Source organism: Laccaria bicolor, genomic scaffold (genome assembly GCF_000143565.1).
Source record: "Laccaria bicolor S238N-H82 LACBIscaffold_17 genomic scaffold, whole genome shotgun sequence".
NCBI classification, from domain to species: domain Eukaryota; kingdom Fungi; phylum Basidiomycota; class Agaricomycetes; order Agaricales; family Hydnangiaceae; genus Laccaria; species Laccaria bicolor.
Genome location: NW_001889888.1, coordinates 30,545 through 49,231, shown reverse-complemented (window position 1 = coordinate 49,231; position 18,687 = coordinate 30,545). Strand labels below are relative to the sequence as shown.

Sequence of the window (18,687 nt, the reverse complement as noted above, 5' to 3'; positions counted from 1 at the left end):
TCCCTCCCCCCTTCACACTCTCCCCCCTTCAGTCTCTCCCCCCTTCAGTCTCTCCCCCTTTCCCCCTCCCCCTTTCCTTGCTCCTCTCTCCCCCCCTCCCTTTCCTTCCCCCTTCCTTGCTCCCTCCCCCCTCTATTCATTCCTCTCTTCCCCCTCCCTTTCCCTTTCCCCTCCCTTTCCCTTTCCCCTCCCTTTCCCTTTCCCCTCCCTTTCCCTTTCCCCTCCCTTTCCCTTTCCCTTCCCCCTCCCTCCCCCCTCTGTAACATAGAATCTATGTAAATTTAATTAATTTAATTAATGAATATACTTCAATTTTATTTTTTGTTTTGAAGAGGAATTCTGGATTAACTTAGGTCTGTGGCAGTCCAGTCCAGTCCAGTTTTGTGTTGGGAGAGTCCAGTGGAGTCCAGTCCAGTCCAGTTTTGTGATTTGCAGTCCAGTCCAGTCCAGTCCAGTCCAGTTTTGTGCTTGCAGTCCAGTGGAGTCCAGATTTGTGGATATTGCCAGTATGGAGTGAAGTCCAGTGGAATCCAGTGGAATCCAGTGGAATCCAGTGGAGTCCATGTGGATTATGTGGGGGATGGTAAAGTACTGGATGGCCATAGCAAGTGGGAGTGTCAATCGTGTTGATCATGTCATAAGTCTTGGTCTTCACCAAAAAAAGGGCACACATGGACTTCTGGCTTCATGCCTGGCAGTTGAAGATGGAGTGTACAAGCCGAAAAGCTTTACAGAGGAAGAGGACATGAAGGCACTCCTCCTCTGGAAACTTGCTGGAAATTGTGTGGCTGAAATCAACCATCAAGCTAATGGGGCACAAAGTGTCTCATGCCTTAGAACTCGGTCAACTGTTCCCCCAATTGTCCCCTCCCATGCATGGCCAACAGTGGATGAAGTTCACAGCAATGTAAACGTGATCCTCCAGGGTATACTCGATGTGATGCACCAAAGGATAGGTTCGAGCATCATTCATGCCACTGTTTTTGCTGTCTATAGACCAGTTTCCATCTGCATCGGTTTTAACTGGTTTATGACCGGTCTTTAGGCCAATATTTTAAAATTAAAAATTATGAATCAGTAAATCTATTAACATCTTTATTAGCTTCAAAATGAGCCCAAGAATGTTAAATTCCATTAGGAATTGGTGCTTCTATAAAATAAGTCTTGTACATCTATTATTCCCAAAAGTAATTTACATTTTAATTCATATCTCTCTTGTTTTTTGACCAAATCATACATTCTTGGGTGCATTTTAAAGGGTATTTAAGGGGCTACAAAAGACCAGTCAAAACCAGTCAAGACTGGTTCACATTAACAGGTCTTTTTGCAGTCTTTACATCTCAAAAATAAAAAGACCAAACCACAGGTCCAGTCTGGTTACAGTCTTTTTCCAGTCATGAGACCAGACTTCCGAACACTAACACCTTCTGCCTTTTCCCTCCCTTCCTTTTCCCTCCCACTTTCTTTTCCTTCCCCTTCCTTTTTCTTTGTCCATCTCCCCTCCCTTTTCTCTCCCCCTTCCTTGTGCATCCCTCCTCCTTTTCTCTCCCCTTTCCCTGTGCCTCCCCCCTTCCTTGTGCCTCTCTTTCTCAGAAATTTCATCCTTTCCCACCTCTTTTATCAGCATGTATCAATTTTGCATCACATCTGAAAATAAAGGATCCATTTGCTTTGGCTTTCCTCTTAATCTTACCCATCAGTCTAACCTTTACTACAATTTCACTAACATGAAAATGCTTTCAATATTTCAGCTTTTGTTCACCCTTTACAGGTGTGGTAAAGGCAAAGCAAAGTTCTTGGCCTGGATTTTTAAAAATCCCATGCCTTTCCCAACATGAAATACTTTAAATATAATCAGAATGTTCCTGAAAAGAAAAAGTGTCACACTTTCTCAGGATATTCTAACTGGTAATATTGGGCAATGTTTCTCGTGTGGTGATTGTTGAGAGAGAAAGGTGATGTGACATGTCACATATGAAAACCATGATCAACAAACATATGCACATGATGCATCCAAGCACATGTCCATGGGTCATGTGACTCATCACATGCATCAAGTCTCAGACTAGTCCTGTCTGAAAATCCCAATGGACCCCCACAGGACTGAAAAAATTGGCTGGTACATCAGCCAATACTCAGTCCTGGGACTGTGCAGGAATCCTCAGGAATCTGTGGGGGACAATAAAGACCTCTGGAAAGGCTTTGTTTTCAGTCAGTTACTGAAATTTTCAGATAGTCATCACAATCTTAACATGTATAAGATATCACAGAGGTCAATTGTTACAAAAGTTTTCATAAAGCTATTTGAACAAGTTATTGACTTCTGTGAAGTAAGAGTTTATAATTGGTATATCTTCACTAATTTTTCAAGATTTTCCAACAGACAGTAAGTAATGATCAGGCCACAATGGTGTAGGGTGGTAGTCTCAGCAATGAATATGTCATATACAAACACCACAAGAGACTGAAACTGAAACTGAAACTGAAACTGAGTACATAGAATTTTTGCTTCTCCTTAGTCTCTACATAACTCAATGATGGACATGTAAAAGAAACTATTAGTATAGGAGATGTAGCAACCACTAAGAGGAATAGAAATAGTGAACAAGAAGAAATAAAACAGATAAATACACATACAAAACTTGACAGTTTGCAAAGAAATAGGCTCATTGTAATCTGGATAGCTGTGTCTCTCTCTATATATTTTGAACATGAATATTGAGTAAGTGGTAACAGATAGAAAAAAAGCATACCCTCTAAAAATGGGAGAGTTGTATGACACCAAAGATTCTAATATGGTAGAAAATGTAGTTGACTTGCCCACTATATATTGGAAATAAGTGACCTGGTTAAATAATGTGAAGAAGTACATACTTTCTAACAAAAAGAATGGTTGAAAGAGGAGCTGGAATTGGAAATGGATCAAAGACATACAAGCTACAAAACATGAGCATTCTTCTATAATAAGAAATAAAAACATACAATCTGATTTAGAATAATCATATATCAGAGCGATGGAAATGAGGGTGAATGGACAACCTACAGTCTAAAAAAATGAAGTGAAGAGATGTTATAAAATTGGTCCATGGAATGCTTAAACTTGACTAACCTCCTTAAAAGATATTGATTGAAGATTGATTACCTGATAAAGAATAATGACTGAATAGATACAGATTGAAAAACAAAATGTACAAAATAAAACTTACAAGATATGCAGGAGAGACCACATACTTTCTTAAGAAAAGTCAGGAGAGATAGTGTGATAAGAGTAATTCATGGCCAAAAGCAAAGAAACTCACTGCCTAAAAAGAGGCACCAAAATATGTGTTACCAGAAGAGTGCACATCAAAAACCAGGCCAACTCACATACTGAAACAAGACAGGCCACAGTCAGTCTCACCAGAAGAGTGCACATTAAAAACCAGGCCAACTCACATACTGAAACAAGACAGGCCACAGTCAGTCTCACCAGAAGAGTGCACATTAAAAACCAGGCCAACTCACAGGCTGAAACAAGACAGGCCACAGTCAGTCTCACCAGAAGAGTGCACATTAAAAACCAGGCCAACTCACATCCTGAAACAAGACAGGCCACAGTCAGTCTCACCAGAAGAGTGCACATTAAAAACCAGGCCAACTCACCCTCTGAAACAAGACAGGCCACAGTCAGTCTCACCAGAAGAGTGCACATTAAAAACCAGGCCAACTCACCCACTGAAACAAGACAGGCCACAGTCAGTCTCACCAGAAGAGTGCACATTAAAAACCAGGCCAACTCACATACTGAAACAAGACAGGCCACAGTCAGTCTCACCAGAAGAGTGCACATTAAAAACCAGGCCAACTCACATCCTGAAACAAGACAGGCCACAGTCAGTCTCACCAGAAGAGTGCACATTAAAAACCAGGCCAACTCACCCTCTGAAACAAGACAGGCCACAGTCAGTCTCACCAGAAGAGTGCACATTAAAAACCAGGCCAACTCACACACTGAAACAAGACAGGCCACAGTCAGTCTCACCAGAAGAGTGCACATTAAAAACCAGGCCAACTCACATGCTGAAACAAGACAGGCCACAGTCAGTCTCACCAGAAGAGTGCACATTAAAAACCAGGCCAACTCACATCCTGAAACAAGACAGGCCACAGTCAGTCTCACCAGAAGAGTGCACATTAAAAACCAGGCCAACTCACATGCTGAAACAAGACAGGCCACAGTCAGTCTCACCAGAAGAGTGCACATTAAAAACCAGGCCAACTCACATCCTGAAACAAGACAGGCCACAGTCAGTCTCACCAGAAGAGTGCACATTAAAAACCAGGCCAACTCACCCACTGAAAACAAGACGCCACAGTCAGTCTCACCAGAAGAGTGCACATTAAAAACCAGGCCAACTCACAGACTGAAACAAGACAGGCCACAGTCAGTCTCACCAGAAGAGTGCACATTAAAAACCAGGCCAACTCACATGCTGAAACAAGACAGGCCACAGTCAGTCTCACCAGAAGAGTGCACATTAAAAACCAGGCCAACTCACATCCTGAAACAAGACAGGCCACAGTCAGTCTCACCAGAAGAGTGCACATTAAAAACCAGGCCAACTCACAGCCTGAAACAAGACAGGCCACAGTCAGTCTCACCAGAAGAGTGCACATTAAAAACCAGGCCAACTCACACTCTGAAACAAGACAGGCCACAGTCAGTCTCACCAGAAGAGTGCACATTAAAAACCAGGCCAACTCACACACTGAAACAAGACAGGCCACAGTCAGTCTCACCAGAAGAGTGCACATTAAAAACCAGGCCAACTCACATACTGAAACAAGACAGGCCACAGTCAGTCTCACCAGAAGAGTGCACATTAAAAACCAGGCCAACTCACAGGCTGAAACAAGACAGGCCACAGTCAGTCTCACCAGAAGAGTGCACATTAAAAACCAGGCCAACTCACAGGCTGAAACAAGACAGGCCACAGTCAGTCTCACCAGAAGAGTGCACATTAAAAACCAGGCCAACTCACATCCTGAAACAAGACAGTCCACAGTCAGTCTCACCAGAAGAGTGCACATTAAAAACCAGGCCAACTCACACACTGAAACAGGCCACAGTCAGTCTCACCAGAAGAGTGCACATTAAAAACCAGGCCAACTCACATACTGAAACAAGACAGGCCACAGTCAGTCTCACCAGAAGAGTGCACATTAAAAACCAGGCCAACTCACATGCTGAAACAAGACAGGCCACAGTCAGTCTCACCAGAAGAGTGCACATTAAAAACCAGGCCAACTCACAGGCTGAAACAAGACAGGCCACAGTCAGTCTCACCAGAAGAGTGCACATTAAAACCAGGCCAACTCACACTGCTGAAACAAGACAGTCCACAGTCAGTCTCACCAGAAGAGTGCACATTAAAAACCAGGCCAACTCACACTACTGAAACAAGACAGGCCACAGTCAGTCTCACCAGAAGAGTGCACATTAAAAACCAGGCCAACTCACATCTGAAACAAGACAGGCCACAGTCAGTCTCACCAGAAGAGTGCACATTAAAAACCAGGCCAACTCACAGACTGAAACAAGACAGGCCACAGTCAGTCTCACCAGAAGAGTGCATATCAACAACCAGATCAACTCACTTTCTATAAAAGAATGGCCAGAGCATGTGTTTTAGAAGTGTGCAAAATCAAATGGAGGAAAGCATACTTCCTGAAATAGGGAACAGCACATCATAATCACCAGAACAGTGCACAAGAAAGGGAAAGTCAGAGAATGAGTCAGCATATAAGTTAATAGTTAATAGAGGAACAACTCACAAGCTAGCAAATGGTAGGTGTAGAAGAGAATTGAGTCAGAACATAGTTATTTCAGAAACTTAATAATAACTTACCCACTAAAGAAATCCCTTATATTCATACAGAGACAATGTAAATAGACCATATATCACCTTCTAAATTCATAAACAAGAACATTAGCTGTACAAGTAGCAAGGTCAACAGTTAATACTTACACTCTGAAAGAAACAGACAGCTGCTGATAAGATGTGACATGTTATGCAAAATATTGGCCCACAAACTAATGACAACCATGAGAATAGATAAAAACTTGAACAATTTGTAGACATACATTCTGCAAGAAAAAACAACAATCAGAATAAATCTATTTTTCTCTTGATGATTGTTTTGTTCTCACTTCCTGTGCTTTATCAATAGCAATAAAATTTTATTATAACTTTGCTTACATTCTGTAAAACAAATCAATATACTATTTTGATACATCTTAATCACTGTATAGAACCACATACCTCCTATTAACCTTACAGATTAACTTGTGAGCAGAATTACACTCCTGTTACTTACTGTCTGTTGGAAGATCTCAATAAATAACTGGAGACATCTCCATTATAAACTCTTACTTCATAGAAATCAATGACTTGTTGAAATATCTTGATCAAATTCTTTGTAATAATTGACCCTTGCAATGTCTTATACCTGTCAAGAAATGATAACCATCTGAGAGAATTGCAATAACTGACCTGAAACAAAATCTTTCCATCCTTCACATAGCTTAACATCCCTTCTCTTTCACCAAAACTCATATTCAGCATAGTGTTATACCATGTTTTACTCTGAAAAATCAGTAAGTTTTCAATGAGAGTTACCAAAGAGGTCATAATTGTTTCATCCAGATTTGAACCTTGCTCCTGAGATCCCAAAAGAATATGGTGTGGCCAATTGAGGGAAGCATACTTGGCCACATTACCCTGAAAAAAGTCTTTTGAAGGATATTTTACCAGATGCTGCAAAGACAGTACAGCTAGATGAACATGTTGCAGAGGGGGATTGATAAAATATTGCTTTGATCGTGATTGGATGGCCAAAAAATCCCGGAGAGATGTGTGATAGAGCATAATTGGCTGATCATCATCTCCAGGAATTTTGATAATAGACTGCACTTGCAATAGCCCACAAATGACCTCCTCACACTGAAGAGAGAGGAGAGAGCTGAGAAAGGAAATGGATTTGTTCTCCTTCAGAACCATGATTATTCCAAGAATCTGACAGAAGTCTTCTGTCCAAGAAGCAGAAGAGAGGACTTGTTCATAGAGTGAATCTAGACCATTGGCTCTTGATGCCTGAAGTTTTTGCAAGGCCCTGTGTGGCATGAGATCTCCACCAACACATTGGACCAATGTAGTAGCATATGTGAATGAACCATCAGCCTTGTCAAGAAGTGTAGTAAGATCTCGAGCTGATGGCCAGGGTTTCAGTATTCTCTGCATGATTCGCCAATTCTGGTCATAGATAGAATCAAATGCCCTCCGAAAATGTACTTCAATGTCTGGACGAGCATCAAAATCCTGTAGCTCCAGACGGTGTAAAAAACGAGCTTCAGGACTATCAAACTTTTTTCGAATATGTTCCTCTACCCTGCTTGTGAGGAGAATTCGGAAAGGAAGACGAGTCCCCCCAGAAGAAGCCCTGAGCAGGACATCAATGAAGTCCGCCATCTCAGCTTTATCATCACATTCATCAAGAGCATCAATAACAACAACAGAGCTAGAGAAGATTTGTGAAGTGTTGAGATGGATTGGATCTATGACAAGTCTTTGAAGTCGGTAAGCCATAGAGACAGTCAACCCGAGCAGGGCTGGCTCATTCTCAAGAGCATGTTCAATAGATGACTTTGCACCAGGAACAGTGAGAGAGATCTGATGGGCAAGAGTAGGAATCAGGCGAGATATATGGCTGCGTTCACCAGCCCCTCGCAAGAAGAAGAAGCTCCCTAAGAGGCGGCCCTCTAAAGCATAGCGCTCCGCAATGGTTTGCGCCAATGCCGATTTGCCATAGCCAGCTGGTCCATTAAGCCAGCAGACAAGAGCTCGCTCGTCATTATCATGGCCATCGAGCCACTCCCGAACCTGAGCAATCACCTCCAAACGAGTTCCAGTATCACATCGAGGGACGTGACCTGCGCGAGTATGTGTAGCATTACTGACAGGCCTAAGCAAGCTCGCTAGACCTATGTGTCATCAGTTGTATGAATGGTATTCATGAATTGTAAAACTTTGACGTACTTGGAGCGGGCGGAGGGCCATGAAGAACAACATTGCCGCCGGCGTTTATGACCTGTGCATTTCCAGATATGGTGGTTCCGATAGCGTTTTGCAAGAGTGTGGTGGATGATGAAGAATCCATGAGTGAAATGATGTGTTGTAATATGGAGACTAGGAAAGTCGGAAGGTTAAAGACGTCGATAGGTCGGGTGGTCGTCGAAGTCGATGAAGAAGAGGTGATCAGTCGGAGATCAATTGTGTTGAATTCGCTGTCGGGAATCTAATCGGGCGACGAAACTCCTCACACAGCTTGTTCTGGCCGCTCTCAAATACCGTGTAGACCAACGTTGACTCGGACTGCCGAGCCAACTCTTGCAACCAGCCCCCGCGAGTTTCCATTTTCCGCCGGCGCACTCAAAAACTCAGTCTTAGAAAGTCACCTCTCCGCTGGGGTGAGCGAGCGTTCTGGGGCGAAGTCCAACATTAGCAGGGCCTTGATGATTGAAGCATGGGTTCACATTTCCAGGGCACGACCAGTTCGCCCGGACAAGGTCACAATCCCCGTGTAAAATCTTCTATTTCGTCACCACTATGACTCTCTGACTCGCATTTAACAATTTGAATAGCAGTCCACTTCTCCGACGGATGTCGACCCTTTAGCAACCAAAAGCGAATATTGCTGAGGCATAGTATGAAACGAGCGGAAACGATGGGCAAGAAGCCTGATCAAATATCAACCGACATCCGTCCCTCATCCCATTAGCAGCCGTCCAGCTCCATCCACCTCACAATCGCCTCCTACACTCCCCCAATTTACCTATCTCTCTTGCGCGAAACATGCGAGCAAAAGGCGAAGAACCGTCCAGAACTTCCCTCCCTCCGCCCCCATCTCCACGCTCATTCGCGCTCGAAGTTAGACCTCCAGCCCTTCTTCTATCACCATCCCCCCAGCGATGGCTTAAAACTCTCCCTTCCCTAACCAAACCTCGGTCCTATCTCGCCTCTCGGATACGCCGGAATTCTCATGCAGACACCGCGCTCTAGCATCTCAGCCGTTTGCGTTTCTCAAATGGATGGCCAGTTCCCTGTGTTACCCGTCTTTTCACGGGATTGGAACGTCAATGAGCCTCGGACTCGTTGGTTGGAAATGATGTGGATGGGATGGAGAGTCGCCACCGTGTATCGGATACTACCCCGCGGATCTCTTCGTGCTGCAGTGGATTCGCATTGCAAACGGACTGGAGAAGATCTTATCCAAGCACTCCGAGACGACTCCCCTCCTCAAGTCCGAGCTCGATTTCGAAGTTGAATTGGAGCTCCTCGACGACCGCCGCAATTCGTGAGGAACGTGAACGAAGACGGCGTCGGCGAGGGTTGAGTTTGTTAGTGGCACAGGAGACGTAATAAGACGATCTCGACGGTCTCGCGGACATCTACGTCCCCTTACCGATGGATGTTGACCCTCATACTCAGCCGATCTTACTTGACAAGTCTCTCCGGAGCATCACAATCCACGCCAATCCATCTGTCCTTCTCCTCCCACTCAGCTGTCTCATCCGCGATGCCCTATGACCGCAATCTGACCGCATTTCTTAGATCTTGATCACGGTACCGTCGACTCGTTTACGTCGTCTCTGGGTATCTCTGCCCTAGTCATATCCACATCCTGTCAACTGTTTATCTCAAAGACGCTGGGAGGCACGCTCAAAAGAACTTAGACTCTCTGCATACCCTGTGATCCAAGATTTGACGTCCGTATGATCTCTCGAAACCCAAGGAGCTTCTCCGACCTACAGCCACGGCCTGCGGAAAGATGACCACTTTTCGCTACTCCACCTCTGAATTGCTTTACACGACACAATCTACGGTGTAGCAGCTCGCCTCGTTTATAGCCGGTCGTGCTTGAAGGTTCTGATTGTTCAGACCCTACGTGCTGGGAGCTTGAGTTTTGTCGAGGCCTTCGATGTTCATAAGTGACGACGATGCTCGAAAGAGCGCTCACAGGCAAAGGAGGGTCGTGGTCTTCAAAATTTATCAACGTGAGGTCAAATGGCTTTTGATTCATCGGTTGACATTCTATTGGTGGAGACTTACCGAGTATGGCTCTCCTTGTCCCCATCATGGCGGTGGCTCACGAATTTCTAGACGGCTGGGTCTTCGAATGAGAGACGCGTATCGACTATCAGAGTCCTACCTGCTTCCTCTGTCACAAGATCAAGCGCGAGGTCTACCACTTCTGCTCGCTTCCCTCAAGACAATGGCGGACGACAGCAATCTAACCTCTGCAATTCTTTCATGCATTACCCCGCTACAGTCTCACCTCTCATGTCCTGGTCTGTTTTGCTGCCACAACACAGGGACACAAGCCAGCCCCGAACGCCTTATGCTGGACTCGTTGGGACTTTTCACGAACTACCGATGCGCAACTTCGAGGTTTCGTAGCCGACTTGGGTGTTATTGGGTTGCCGCTCGAGCTATTGAAGGACTTGACAAGGAGATTGCTGTTCCACAAGCAGTGATCAAGGACGTTGTGGACTCGTGTCATTCGGATACGATGTATATCCTCAAGTTGCGTCGCCCTGTACGCGCACTTGCAAGCATCGTAGAATTTTCAGTCAATCTTTGCCAAATGTAGCCCGTCGTATAGCCATGCAGTGACTACATCATGTACTTGATAAACAGAGTCATTTTGTCGATATCCATCTAACGCCCATCACAAGCAAACATCAACGCCTTTCCTCAAAAACTCACGAAACCAGTCAAATAACTCCTTTCAAAGCCACTCAAAAACCCCATTGAACTATCAGTCGAAAAACTCACAATGAAACCTGTCCATAATGCAGAGAACAATTTCAACACCCCCCGGATCAGAGGACACCTAGCTGTGTAGTGCGAGGTGCTTGTCCAGAAATTCTGCAAGAAACTCGCAGACTCGGTGCTAGCTGAAGAGAGGACGGAGCATCTTGGTTCGGTTCGGGAGCTGGTGAGTACTTACTTGGGTTTGGTGCATATCAACGACATGACGTATGTCCTGATTCTGTCTAGTTGTTCATCCCTTTGGCCATACGTCATGAGGCCAAATTCTACACCTTGAAAACGACACGTACGATCTTAGTCACTCCTCCGCCTCTGACCCCAGCACCTTAGAAGCCAACCCACCTGCGCTGTACAACTTTCAAACGAGCAACAAACAGTGTTCGGACGGCAACTCAAACACGCCGTTAGGCTAGGGAGCCCACTGGTGATATGTACTCATGAAGGGAAGGGGCGATACGTGGCGGATTTCGAGGGGAGGTCCGAAAGAGTTCAAGCTAGCCAACTTGGTATGTTCCATTCCCTTTGCTATCCTTTTCCCAGTCCTTACAAATCCAGACCAACATCGCAGATTCATGTACCCTTTTCCTCCGATATGCTAGAGTCCGCAGCGTCACGATGGAGGGACAATGCGCGGGGGGTATAGAGGTCTTGGCTTGGGTGCATTTGAAGAAAGATCAAGCTGCGCGTCATCGCCGAACACACCCTGCCTTTGCGTCCCACTTTCGCATTCTTTTCCATCTGGAGAGCTTCCTCCTACTCCCACTCCCATGACCCATACACCACCGCATAGGCCCCCCTCCAAGCTCTTGCATTACAGCAGAATGTGCTCGAGACGACCAGTCTTCGGTGTCCCCTCTCTTTGGACGAGGAAGATTCCAAAGTCTACCAACGTGTACTTGCAGGGCGCGGATTTGAAGACAGACATCGCGAATGGAATCAAAGAATTCCGATCCTGTCCTTGTGGTATGCTCTTCATTGACGACCTCTCCCACGATGCTCAATCCAAATGCAGCTCTTCCACAGTTGACTTGATATGGGAGGAGAATCGCTTCCGCCATGTCACGGCTGTACTCCAAGTTGGGGGAAGCAGGACAGCAATGTGGTCGTTATGCGCCTGGGAATGGGGATGAAGATGGATTCCGTTTAAGTTGTTCATCTTTTGGCTGAACATACCACTGCATCGCCTCGCGAATCGTCTTCTTCCGGTAAGTCCTCAATTCTTCTTAATTTTTTATGTGAGAACTAAGTGACCGCTTTGTTAGATATGGGACATCATACGAGGAATTCAATTCCTCCATCAGAATAAGTGTTACAAGGGGATCTCAAAGGCGTAAGACCTTTTTCATTAGTAGTCGTTCGACATTTACTGATAATTCTTAGATTTTCACCTTCCTCACATCGTATCACGATTCCGAGGAAGGCCGGTTTCCTTGTAACCATACTTCTAAGGCGTGGATCCCTCCTTTTTCCTAGATGACTTGGCTTCCTCTTCAACCTTATACCACGGCACGCGCACGGGCGGGGAGATGGAAGGTGTTGAAGTGTTGGTGTCACGGAGGGACTGGGGTGGCAGACGTACGCTCTCAGCTCTAGTTGCGTGAGCTTGATGATGTCCTTTGGGCACTAAGGGTGACATTTTGGGAGTGGGCAGACCGTCGCCATGTGACAGACACTTGTCATGCTCGATCCGCTCTCGAACGACGAGCTCCAATCTTTCATAGATGTTTCCAAGGGATGCGGCCTTTTCTCTCCTTTTCCCTTCCAGACGGCGAAGGAGAATGCAAAGCACTCGTACTTTCCCACTGCTGCTGTTGTATGGACAACCACACAGCTGACACCCGGTCATGGCGTCCAGAAATCCTTTCTCCTGCACTCGAGATCACCGATCCTTAAAGGGCACCCTTCACTTCCCCGCCAAAGTTGAACGTTAACTACAGTGATTGAGGTTCTCCCATGAAGACATTTTGATCAGGTCGTGAAGCTTGTGTTGGCGAAGGACGGTATCCTTCATTCCTCCTTCATTCCTTGTCCATTAACAGTTATCCCTTCCTTCTCCCTTCCCTCCACCATTCACATACATAAACGACGCTGACGCCATGCAAACCACCATAGCAGTCATCGATAATGTTCTCGACCATCTTTCATTCGCACCAGGACCCTCAAAGATCAGCTACGTACGCGCAGATGCCATCGCATATTTCTCCACGCCGCTCTTCTACGAATCCGTAAACAATCCTTTAGCAAGCTGGAGGCACCATTGGGAGAATGGAGCCGCGAATGGGTGCATATAAGGGGGTGACACCTTTGAGGGGTTTCTGCAGGGCTTACGTGCCGTTCACCACGCGTATTCGGGTAAATGGAAGCAGAAGGAGGGAGATGTGAGGCTCGTCATCGCTGTGAAATGCGCTGAGAGGCTAGTATCGGAGTTGACGGTGCCAGACTTGCCGAACTGGTGAGCCCTTCGTTGTCGTCGTCATTCATGGCCCAACTCACCTTCTTTGATAGGTACGAGTTCACTTTTGCATCGTCTTTGTAAGGCCCCATCGGAGACGATTCGACCACCGTTGAGCGCGTCGCCTGATCCATACTTCTTCGAAACACCTCCTACCAAGGAAGGTATGTCTTGGGGGAAAATATCTCTTCAACGCACTCATTCAATCTCCACAGACGTAATCAAACACCTGAGCTCGAAGTACTCATTCCACACGTCCCCTCAAACTGGTCTAAACGCATTTTATAACCACCCTCTGCGACGTTTGCTATCCTTTTACTCATGACCCTCATGAGGTAGCATACATCGCAGCTGAGCCATGGCCTGGATTCGTTAAACCCATATTTGACCCACATTGGACGCCAATAACGCGACAGATTTGGACGCAGACTCTGACTCTGAGAGAACCCTTTCAACCCCGACCCAAAGAAACCTGCATGCGCCTCAGCCATGTATTCAATCTCTCCCTTCCTCTCGCTCTCGACGTTCTCTATCCCCACCTCTGGTGGTGAGGTTAAAATAACTCAGGGTGTAGCTGCGTCGTTCCTCCAATGTGACATCAAAATGCATAAGGTTCGGAAGCTCATGTTCCAACGGAAGGAATGATAGGACAAAGGCATATGCGAGAAAGATCTTTAGTTTGAGAAGACTTGTGCCCGAAGAGACGAGGATAGCTCTGACGATAGGGAAAAGCGTGTCTGACACCGAATCGATGGTCAACTCTGTAACTCGCACTACGCTGAGCATCTTTTCAATGAGGTCGCCAGAGCTTATCCCTTGCTTGAAGTATCCTCGGGCGTTCCTCATTCGCAGCAAGGGATTCTCGAGTTTAGCCCACCGTCCCCGCGGCTCAAACAGTTCTTCAGCCAAGAAAGGCCCCAGGACGGGTGAACGAACACGTTTAACAACGAAAGGGTCTCTGTTTAAAGAGTCTGACTATGAGTTGAACCAGTGTCAGGATCAAGTTGAGTAGTAAGTACCTGAGACGAACAAGATTTTGAACGAGTCGTTTGTCCTTGATAGAGGAGAGAGAGATTGTTCGGTACCGAGCGTTCGCTAAGAACAACGGCCTGTCAACACCGTATAAAGCACGTAGGTCTCCTCTGTGGAATGCGAGAGCCAATGTCCTGCCAAATGTCGTATGGAAAATCCAAGTTGCATGATGATGTTTGAAAGCCAACAAGTTGGAACAAATGGTTTTCCCAACTAGACGCTACAATGGCGGTGATATGCACCCTCCAAAAGGAGCCTTGGCTCGAGTAGTACTGCAACAAGAGTAAGATGGCTGCAGGATGTCCTCATTGCTCAACAAAACCATGGAGGATGTTGCACGTGACGTCACTCTTGCTACCACTCCAGGATGTCGCTGAACGAAGACCTTGCGACAGCGCTTCACCTTCCTGAAGGCTCTGACGACGAGGTACTGTCCGTGTTATAGATCATCTAAACATCTTGACAGAACCGCAGGCAGCGAGCACAGCGATTATAGCCCTACTCACATCTGCAACACACGATGCCAAACCAAAGTATTCTCTTTCAGAGGTACACCATCTTATATCCAAGTCGGGATGCTCAAATATCCTCGTACGTTGTCTGATTTAACACGTTATATTGAATGTTGAAACAGAATTACAGGATCCGCTGAATTCGATTCCATGACCCAGCTGCGGCGAACTTGTTATCTCTGATCGGAGAATGCTGCTCCGCGAAAGAGGTTGTCATCGCCGTTCAGGAAGCAGTTGAGAGGCTGGAGGCATTATTCAACTCTGATGATGATGGATCTGAAGAAGTAGAGCAAGAATCACCTCAACAGGCGGCGTCCTCGCCCGTAGTTTGCCTTTCTATTCTCACTGGGTTATACGCTGCTTGTGAGATCTTTCCCCTTTTGATTCATGGGAAAGCAACTGATGACATACAGCGATCCCAAGGCTGAAGTTGCGAAAGAAAACAGCCCCGGACACTCTTCGACCTCTACTTACTGAGCTAGAAAACGTGAATGTTATGGCTGGGCCCACCGCGTCCACTGAACAAGGCCGAGCACTTATTTCTGCGACGGCGTCGTTGGTGAAAAGGGCTGCTCAGTGGGTCAAGGACATCTCGGACGCCAGAGAGGAAGACGCCTTGGGGTGCACTGTACGTATGATCGAAATAGACTTCCCCTTCAAAGATCTCACTTACATCTTCTAGAAACTCATGAAAATCCTCTTAGACCAAACTTTGACCGCTTATGCTCACTGTATCCGCTCATCCGTGGCACAGAGAACATTTGAGCAATGTTTCCCTCGACTAACAGTCAAAACTTCTGTTGGTGCGGGGTGGGAAGAGGGAGAGAAAGTCGTTTTAGAAGCTCTCGTATGAATTGTGTCCATTATCTCGGCCTCATTCAACTAATCAAAATGAACAGGACGCGTACACCTTTCTTGGGTGCACATTCAAAGAACTCACATCAGCGCCAACAACGGCCACCCTTTTTGGTTGTCGTAGCATATCATCAAACCGGTTTTCTAGACTCAGATAACGACCTTGCGCCCATCCTCCCCATTCTTATCTCCTCTATCCAAATCAACTCCGCCCTCGACGAATGCTTATCGATTCTGCTCAAGTTCCTTCACCGCATACGAGCGTCATCCGTATCTCCACCACCCACTCTCTCTCCAGAAATTGTAACGCCTCTATGTACTATCCTACCTACCATAGCCAGCGCCCACCCTGACCCACTCGTCAGACATCAAGCATTCCGAATCATCTCCTCCGTCCTCACACTCACCCAACCCGATTTAAGGATTCAGCTCCTCGCAGACCTCACTGGGGATTCGCAGCTCCCGCAGATGCGCGTTGCAGCCGTGGGTCTCGTTAAAGAAGCAATCATAGAGTCGATCTCCTCCACGAAACCAAATCTATTCGCATCCCCGCTCTTCTTGCGTGTCTTTCGCCCTATACTGTTTAGGCCCGATCCTCCGGATTTGTTCAGTGGGAGCAAGGAACTTTCACTGGGTGGGTTCCAAGAATCAAGCGAACCTCAACGGTTGGTAGAATGCTTAGCACTCTATTACGTTCTTCTCCAGCGCGATCACCAGAATCTGGTTCGTTGTCTCTGCTTAGCCCTCTCAATACGTGCTGAAAGTATGATTCTTGTTCAGACGGGCATACGCGATACAGATGTCCTATCAAGTGTAGAGAGCAGTCTTTTAGAACCATTGCGTTCGATCTTGGCAAAGTGGATGAACCATCCATCTGTTTCTGGAAGTAAGTCGACCAGAACGGATTCTTGGGCCCGTCTGAATGCTCATTTCAGGTCATATGCATGCTATAATGCCCCTGGTGTCTCTTCAGATGGGTCTTGAGAGGGTAGACGCTGCCATAGCCCAAAGGAACTCCATATGTACCATATCTAATCTGATGACATGAAAATCTAAATAAAGAGTGAAAAAATCTATTTTCTCTTTCTGATGCTGTCTTTACCGTGTCGGATGCTCCGCTCCTCCTCCATTCTCACCATCCCCCACCATAATGTCCCTCGACGACAAGGAAGACGTAGAAAAAGAAGGCGGTACATGGCAGCCTGTGACGGCGGTAGCGTCGTTGCCGAGCAATACTTTTCCTCTGTACACGGACCGCTGGACTAAAAAACTCTTATCATATGGGATCGAATCGCGGGGTACGTCTTTCTTACACGTCTTTCCTCTGGGATACGAAGTTTGGTTGTAGGGATTCAACCAGTGCCGGTGGAGGAACGTACCGATACCCAGTTCAGCAAAATCTTTTTCCTCTGGTTTTCGTGGAACGTCAATATCCTTACGTGAGTCACTCGTTGCCTACGGTAATGCAGTTTTGACGGGGTGATGGCCAGGTTCTCTGCTGGAACGTTGGGCCCTGCTATCTTTGGGCTTGGACTACGCGACTCGTGTCTGACCATCCTGTTTTTCAACATCATATGTTGCGCGCCGCCCGCCTACTTGTAAGTCATTTGTCTACTCCTGGGATTTGGAGGTTCACGCGACGGTTAAGAGCGACATGGGGTCCTAAACTTGGAATGCGGCAGATGGTCATATCACGATATTCGTTTGGGTACGTGGGCTTGGACTGTAGTATTGACCCACCATTTCCTGACCCTCAATGATAGATACTACGGAATAATTATACCCTGCATCCTCAATCTTCTCAACATGTTTGGGTTCTCTATCCTCAACTGCATTCTTGGGGGGCAGGCTCTTGCAAGTGCAGGGAACGGAAACCTCAGCTGGACGTGAGCACCTTTGTCCCCCCTTTCGGGTCAGAAGTCACAGCATCTGATGCTTTATCGAACTTAGAGTGTGCATCGTTGTCATTGCTATCATCTCACTGTTGGTGTCGTTCTGTGGATACGAAGTCTTGAACTGGTAAGCCCAAGCTCATACGAATTCTAATGTCAATTAGGTACGAAAAAATGTCATGGGTCCCAGTCCTGATCACGTTCATTATTGCCCTTGGAGTTGGAGGCAAACATCTGGCTAATCCTCCGCTTGCGGAACCTGCAACGGCAGCTTCTGTCCTTGGTTTCGCAGGCACCCTTGCTGGCTTTGCCATCACATTCTCGAGCCTAAGCTCCGATTTTACGACTTACTATACGCCGAATGTCTCTGGATAAGCTATTACCGTGCTCGCATGTTATTTGAGCTCCACTGACATATCGTCAGGTGGAGGATATTTGGCTACTCTTTTGCGGGGCTCTTATTATCTATTGTGCGTTGCCATCCTGCATCTTCATGCTCCTCTCACGCCAACCCTTCTCTTGCAGGTCACTCTTCAGTGCCTTGGTGCTGCAGTAGTTATTGCGACTCCTTCCATACCCGCTTGGGAACAGGGATATGCAGGTGGAAACATCGGCGGTCTCTTGGAGGCCATGGTCCGCCCTACCGGAGGCATCAGGAAATCCTCAGACTCTGAATTAACCATGATTTATATGATTTATACAGAATTGACCGTAAATTACGCACAAATGACGGGATTGAAACTTTTAAGAGAATTGACAAGATTGAGTAAAATAAAACGGGCACCGTTTAATTGTGCTTAATTAGCGCGCAATTGGCCGTTCATTTTGCATATTGTACCATTGAATAGATCCTCTTTTTCACACAATCAAACACAACAAACGAGAGTTCAGGTTGATGAATTGTATTGCATGGCAACTGACTATACATTATAGACTAAGTACGTGAAACAAAAGCCGAAAGAATCTCTGGTTCGAAATGCTAGCGAGTTCCTTCATAACTGCCTCACCCCCCTTCCTCCATTCTCATCTCAAATGCATCCCACTCCTCTTTGGCCTTGATCGACCGTCACTGA

At 46.3% G+C, this 18,687-nt stretch overlaps 6 protein-coding genes across 6 annotated transcripts in view; all 6 read left to right on the top strand.

Moving 5' to 3' along the window:
- Positions 1-9,507: 9,507 nt before the first annotated feature.
- LACBIDRAFT_299562 (uncharacterized protein) lies at positions 9,508-9,657 on the top strand (the record flags this gene model as incomplete). The annotated part of the gene is made up of 1 exon (XM_001882550.1): positions 9,508-9,657. The coding sequence occupies one exon, from the start codon at positions 9,508-9,510 to the stop codon at positions 9,655-9,657; it is 150 nt and encodes a 49-aa protein (XP_001882585.1).
- A 360-nt stretch (positions 9,658-10,017) lies between these two features.
- Positions 10,018-11,201, top strand: LACBIDRAFT_328449 (uncharacterized protein; the record flags this gene model as incomplete). Its single annotated transcript, XM_001882549.1, has 3 exons — positions 10,018-10,635; positions 10,945-11,037; positions 11,100-11,201. The coding sequence occupies 3 exons, from the start codon at positions 10,018-10,020 to the stop codon at positions 11,199-11,201; spliced, it is 813 nt and encodes a 270-aa protein (XP_001882584.1).
- Positions 11,202-11,638: 437 nt separating this feature from the next.
- On the top strand, positions 11,639-12,001 carry LACBIDRAFT_299559 (uncharacterized protein; the record flags this gene model as incomplete). Its single annotated transcript, XM_001882548.1, has 1 exon — positions 11,639-12,001. One exon carries the CDS (start codon positions 11,639-11,641, stop codon positions 11,999-12,001), a length of 363 nt encoding a protein of 120 aa, XP_001882583.1.
- A 966-nt stretch (positions 12,002-12,967) lies between these two features.
- LACBIDRAFT_299558 (uncharacterized protein) lies at positions 12,968-13,162 on the top strand (the record flags this gene model as incomplete). Its single annotated transcript, XM_001882547.1, has 1 exon — positions 12,968-13,162. The coding sequence occupies one exon, from the start codon at positions 12,968-12,970 to the stop codon at positions 13,160-13,162; it is 195 nt and encodes a 64-aa protein (XP_001882582.1).
- A 1,768-nt stretch (positions 13,163-14,930) lies between these two features.
- Positions 14,931-16,770, top strand: LACBIDRAFT_299557 (uncharacterized protein; the record flags this gene model as incomplete). The annotated part of the gene is made up of 7 exons (XM_001882546.1): positions 14,931-14,946; positions 15,027-15,230; positions 15,281-15,495; positions 15,550-15,714; positions 15,813-16,445; positions 16,503-16,608; positions 16,658-16,770. 7 exons carry the CDS (start codon positions 14,931-14,933, stop codon positions 16,768-16,770), a joined length of 1,452 nt encoding a protein of 483 aa, XP_001882581.1.
- A 102-nt stretch (positions 16,771-16,872) lies between these two features.
- Positions 16,873-18,687, top strand: part of LACBIDRAFT_185256 (cytosine-purine permease) — a gene marked incomplete at both ends in the record, with an annotated part of 4,545 nt that continues 2,730 nt past the window's right edge. The window contains 10 exon segments of the mRNA XM_001882545.1: positions 16,873-17,020; positions 17,071-17,161; positions 17,213-17,320; positions 17,371-17,430; positions 17,486-17,608; positions 17,673-17,741; positions 17,779-17,977; positions 17,991-17,998; positions 18,039-18,084; positions 18,140-18,247. Of these exon segments, the coding sequence (XP_001882580.1) occupies positions 16,873-17,020; positions 17,071-17,161; positions 17,213-17,320; positions 17,371-17,430; positions 17,486-17,608; positions 17,673-17,741; positions 17,779-17,977; positions 17,991-17,998; positions 18,039-18,084; positions 18,140-18,247 (960 nt within the window).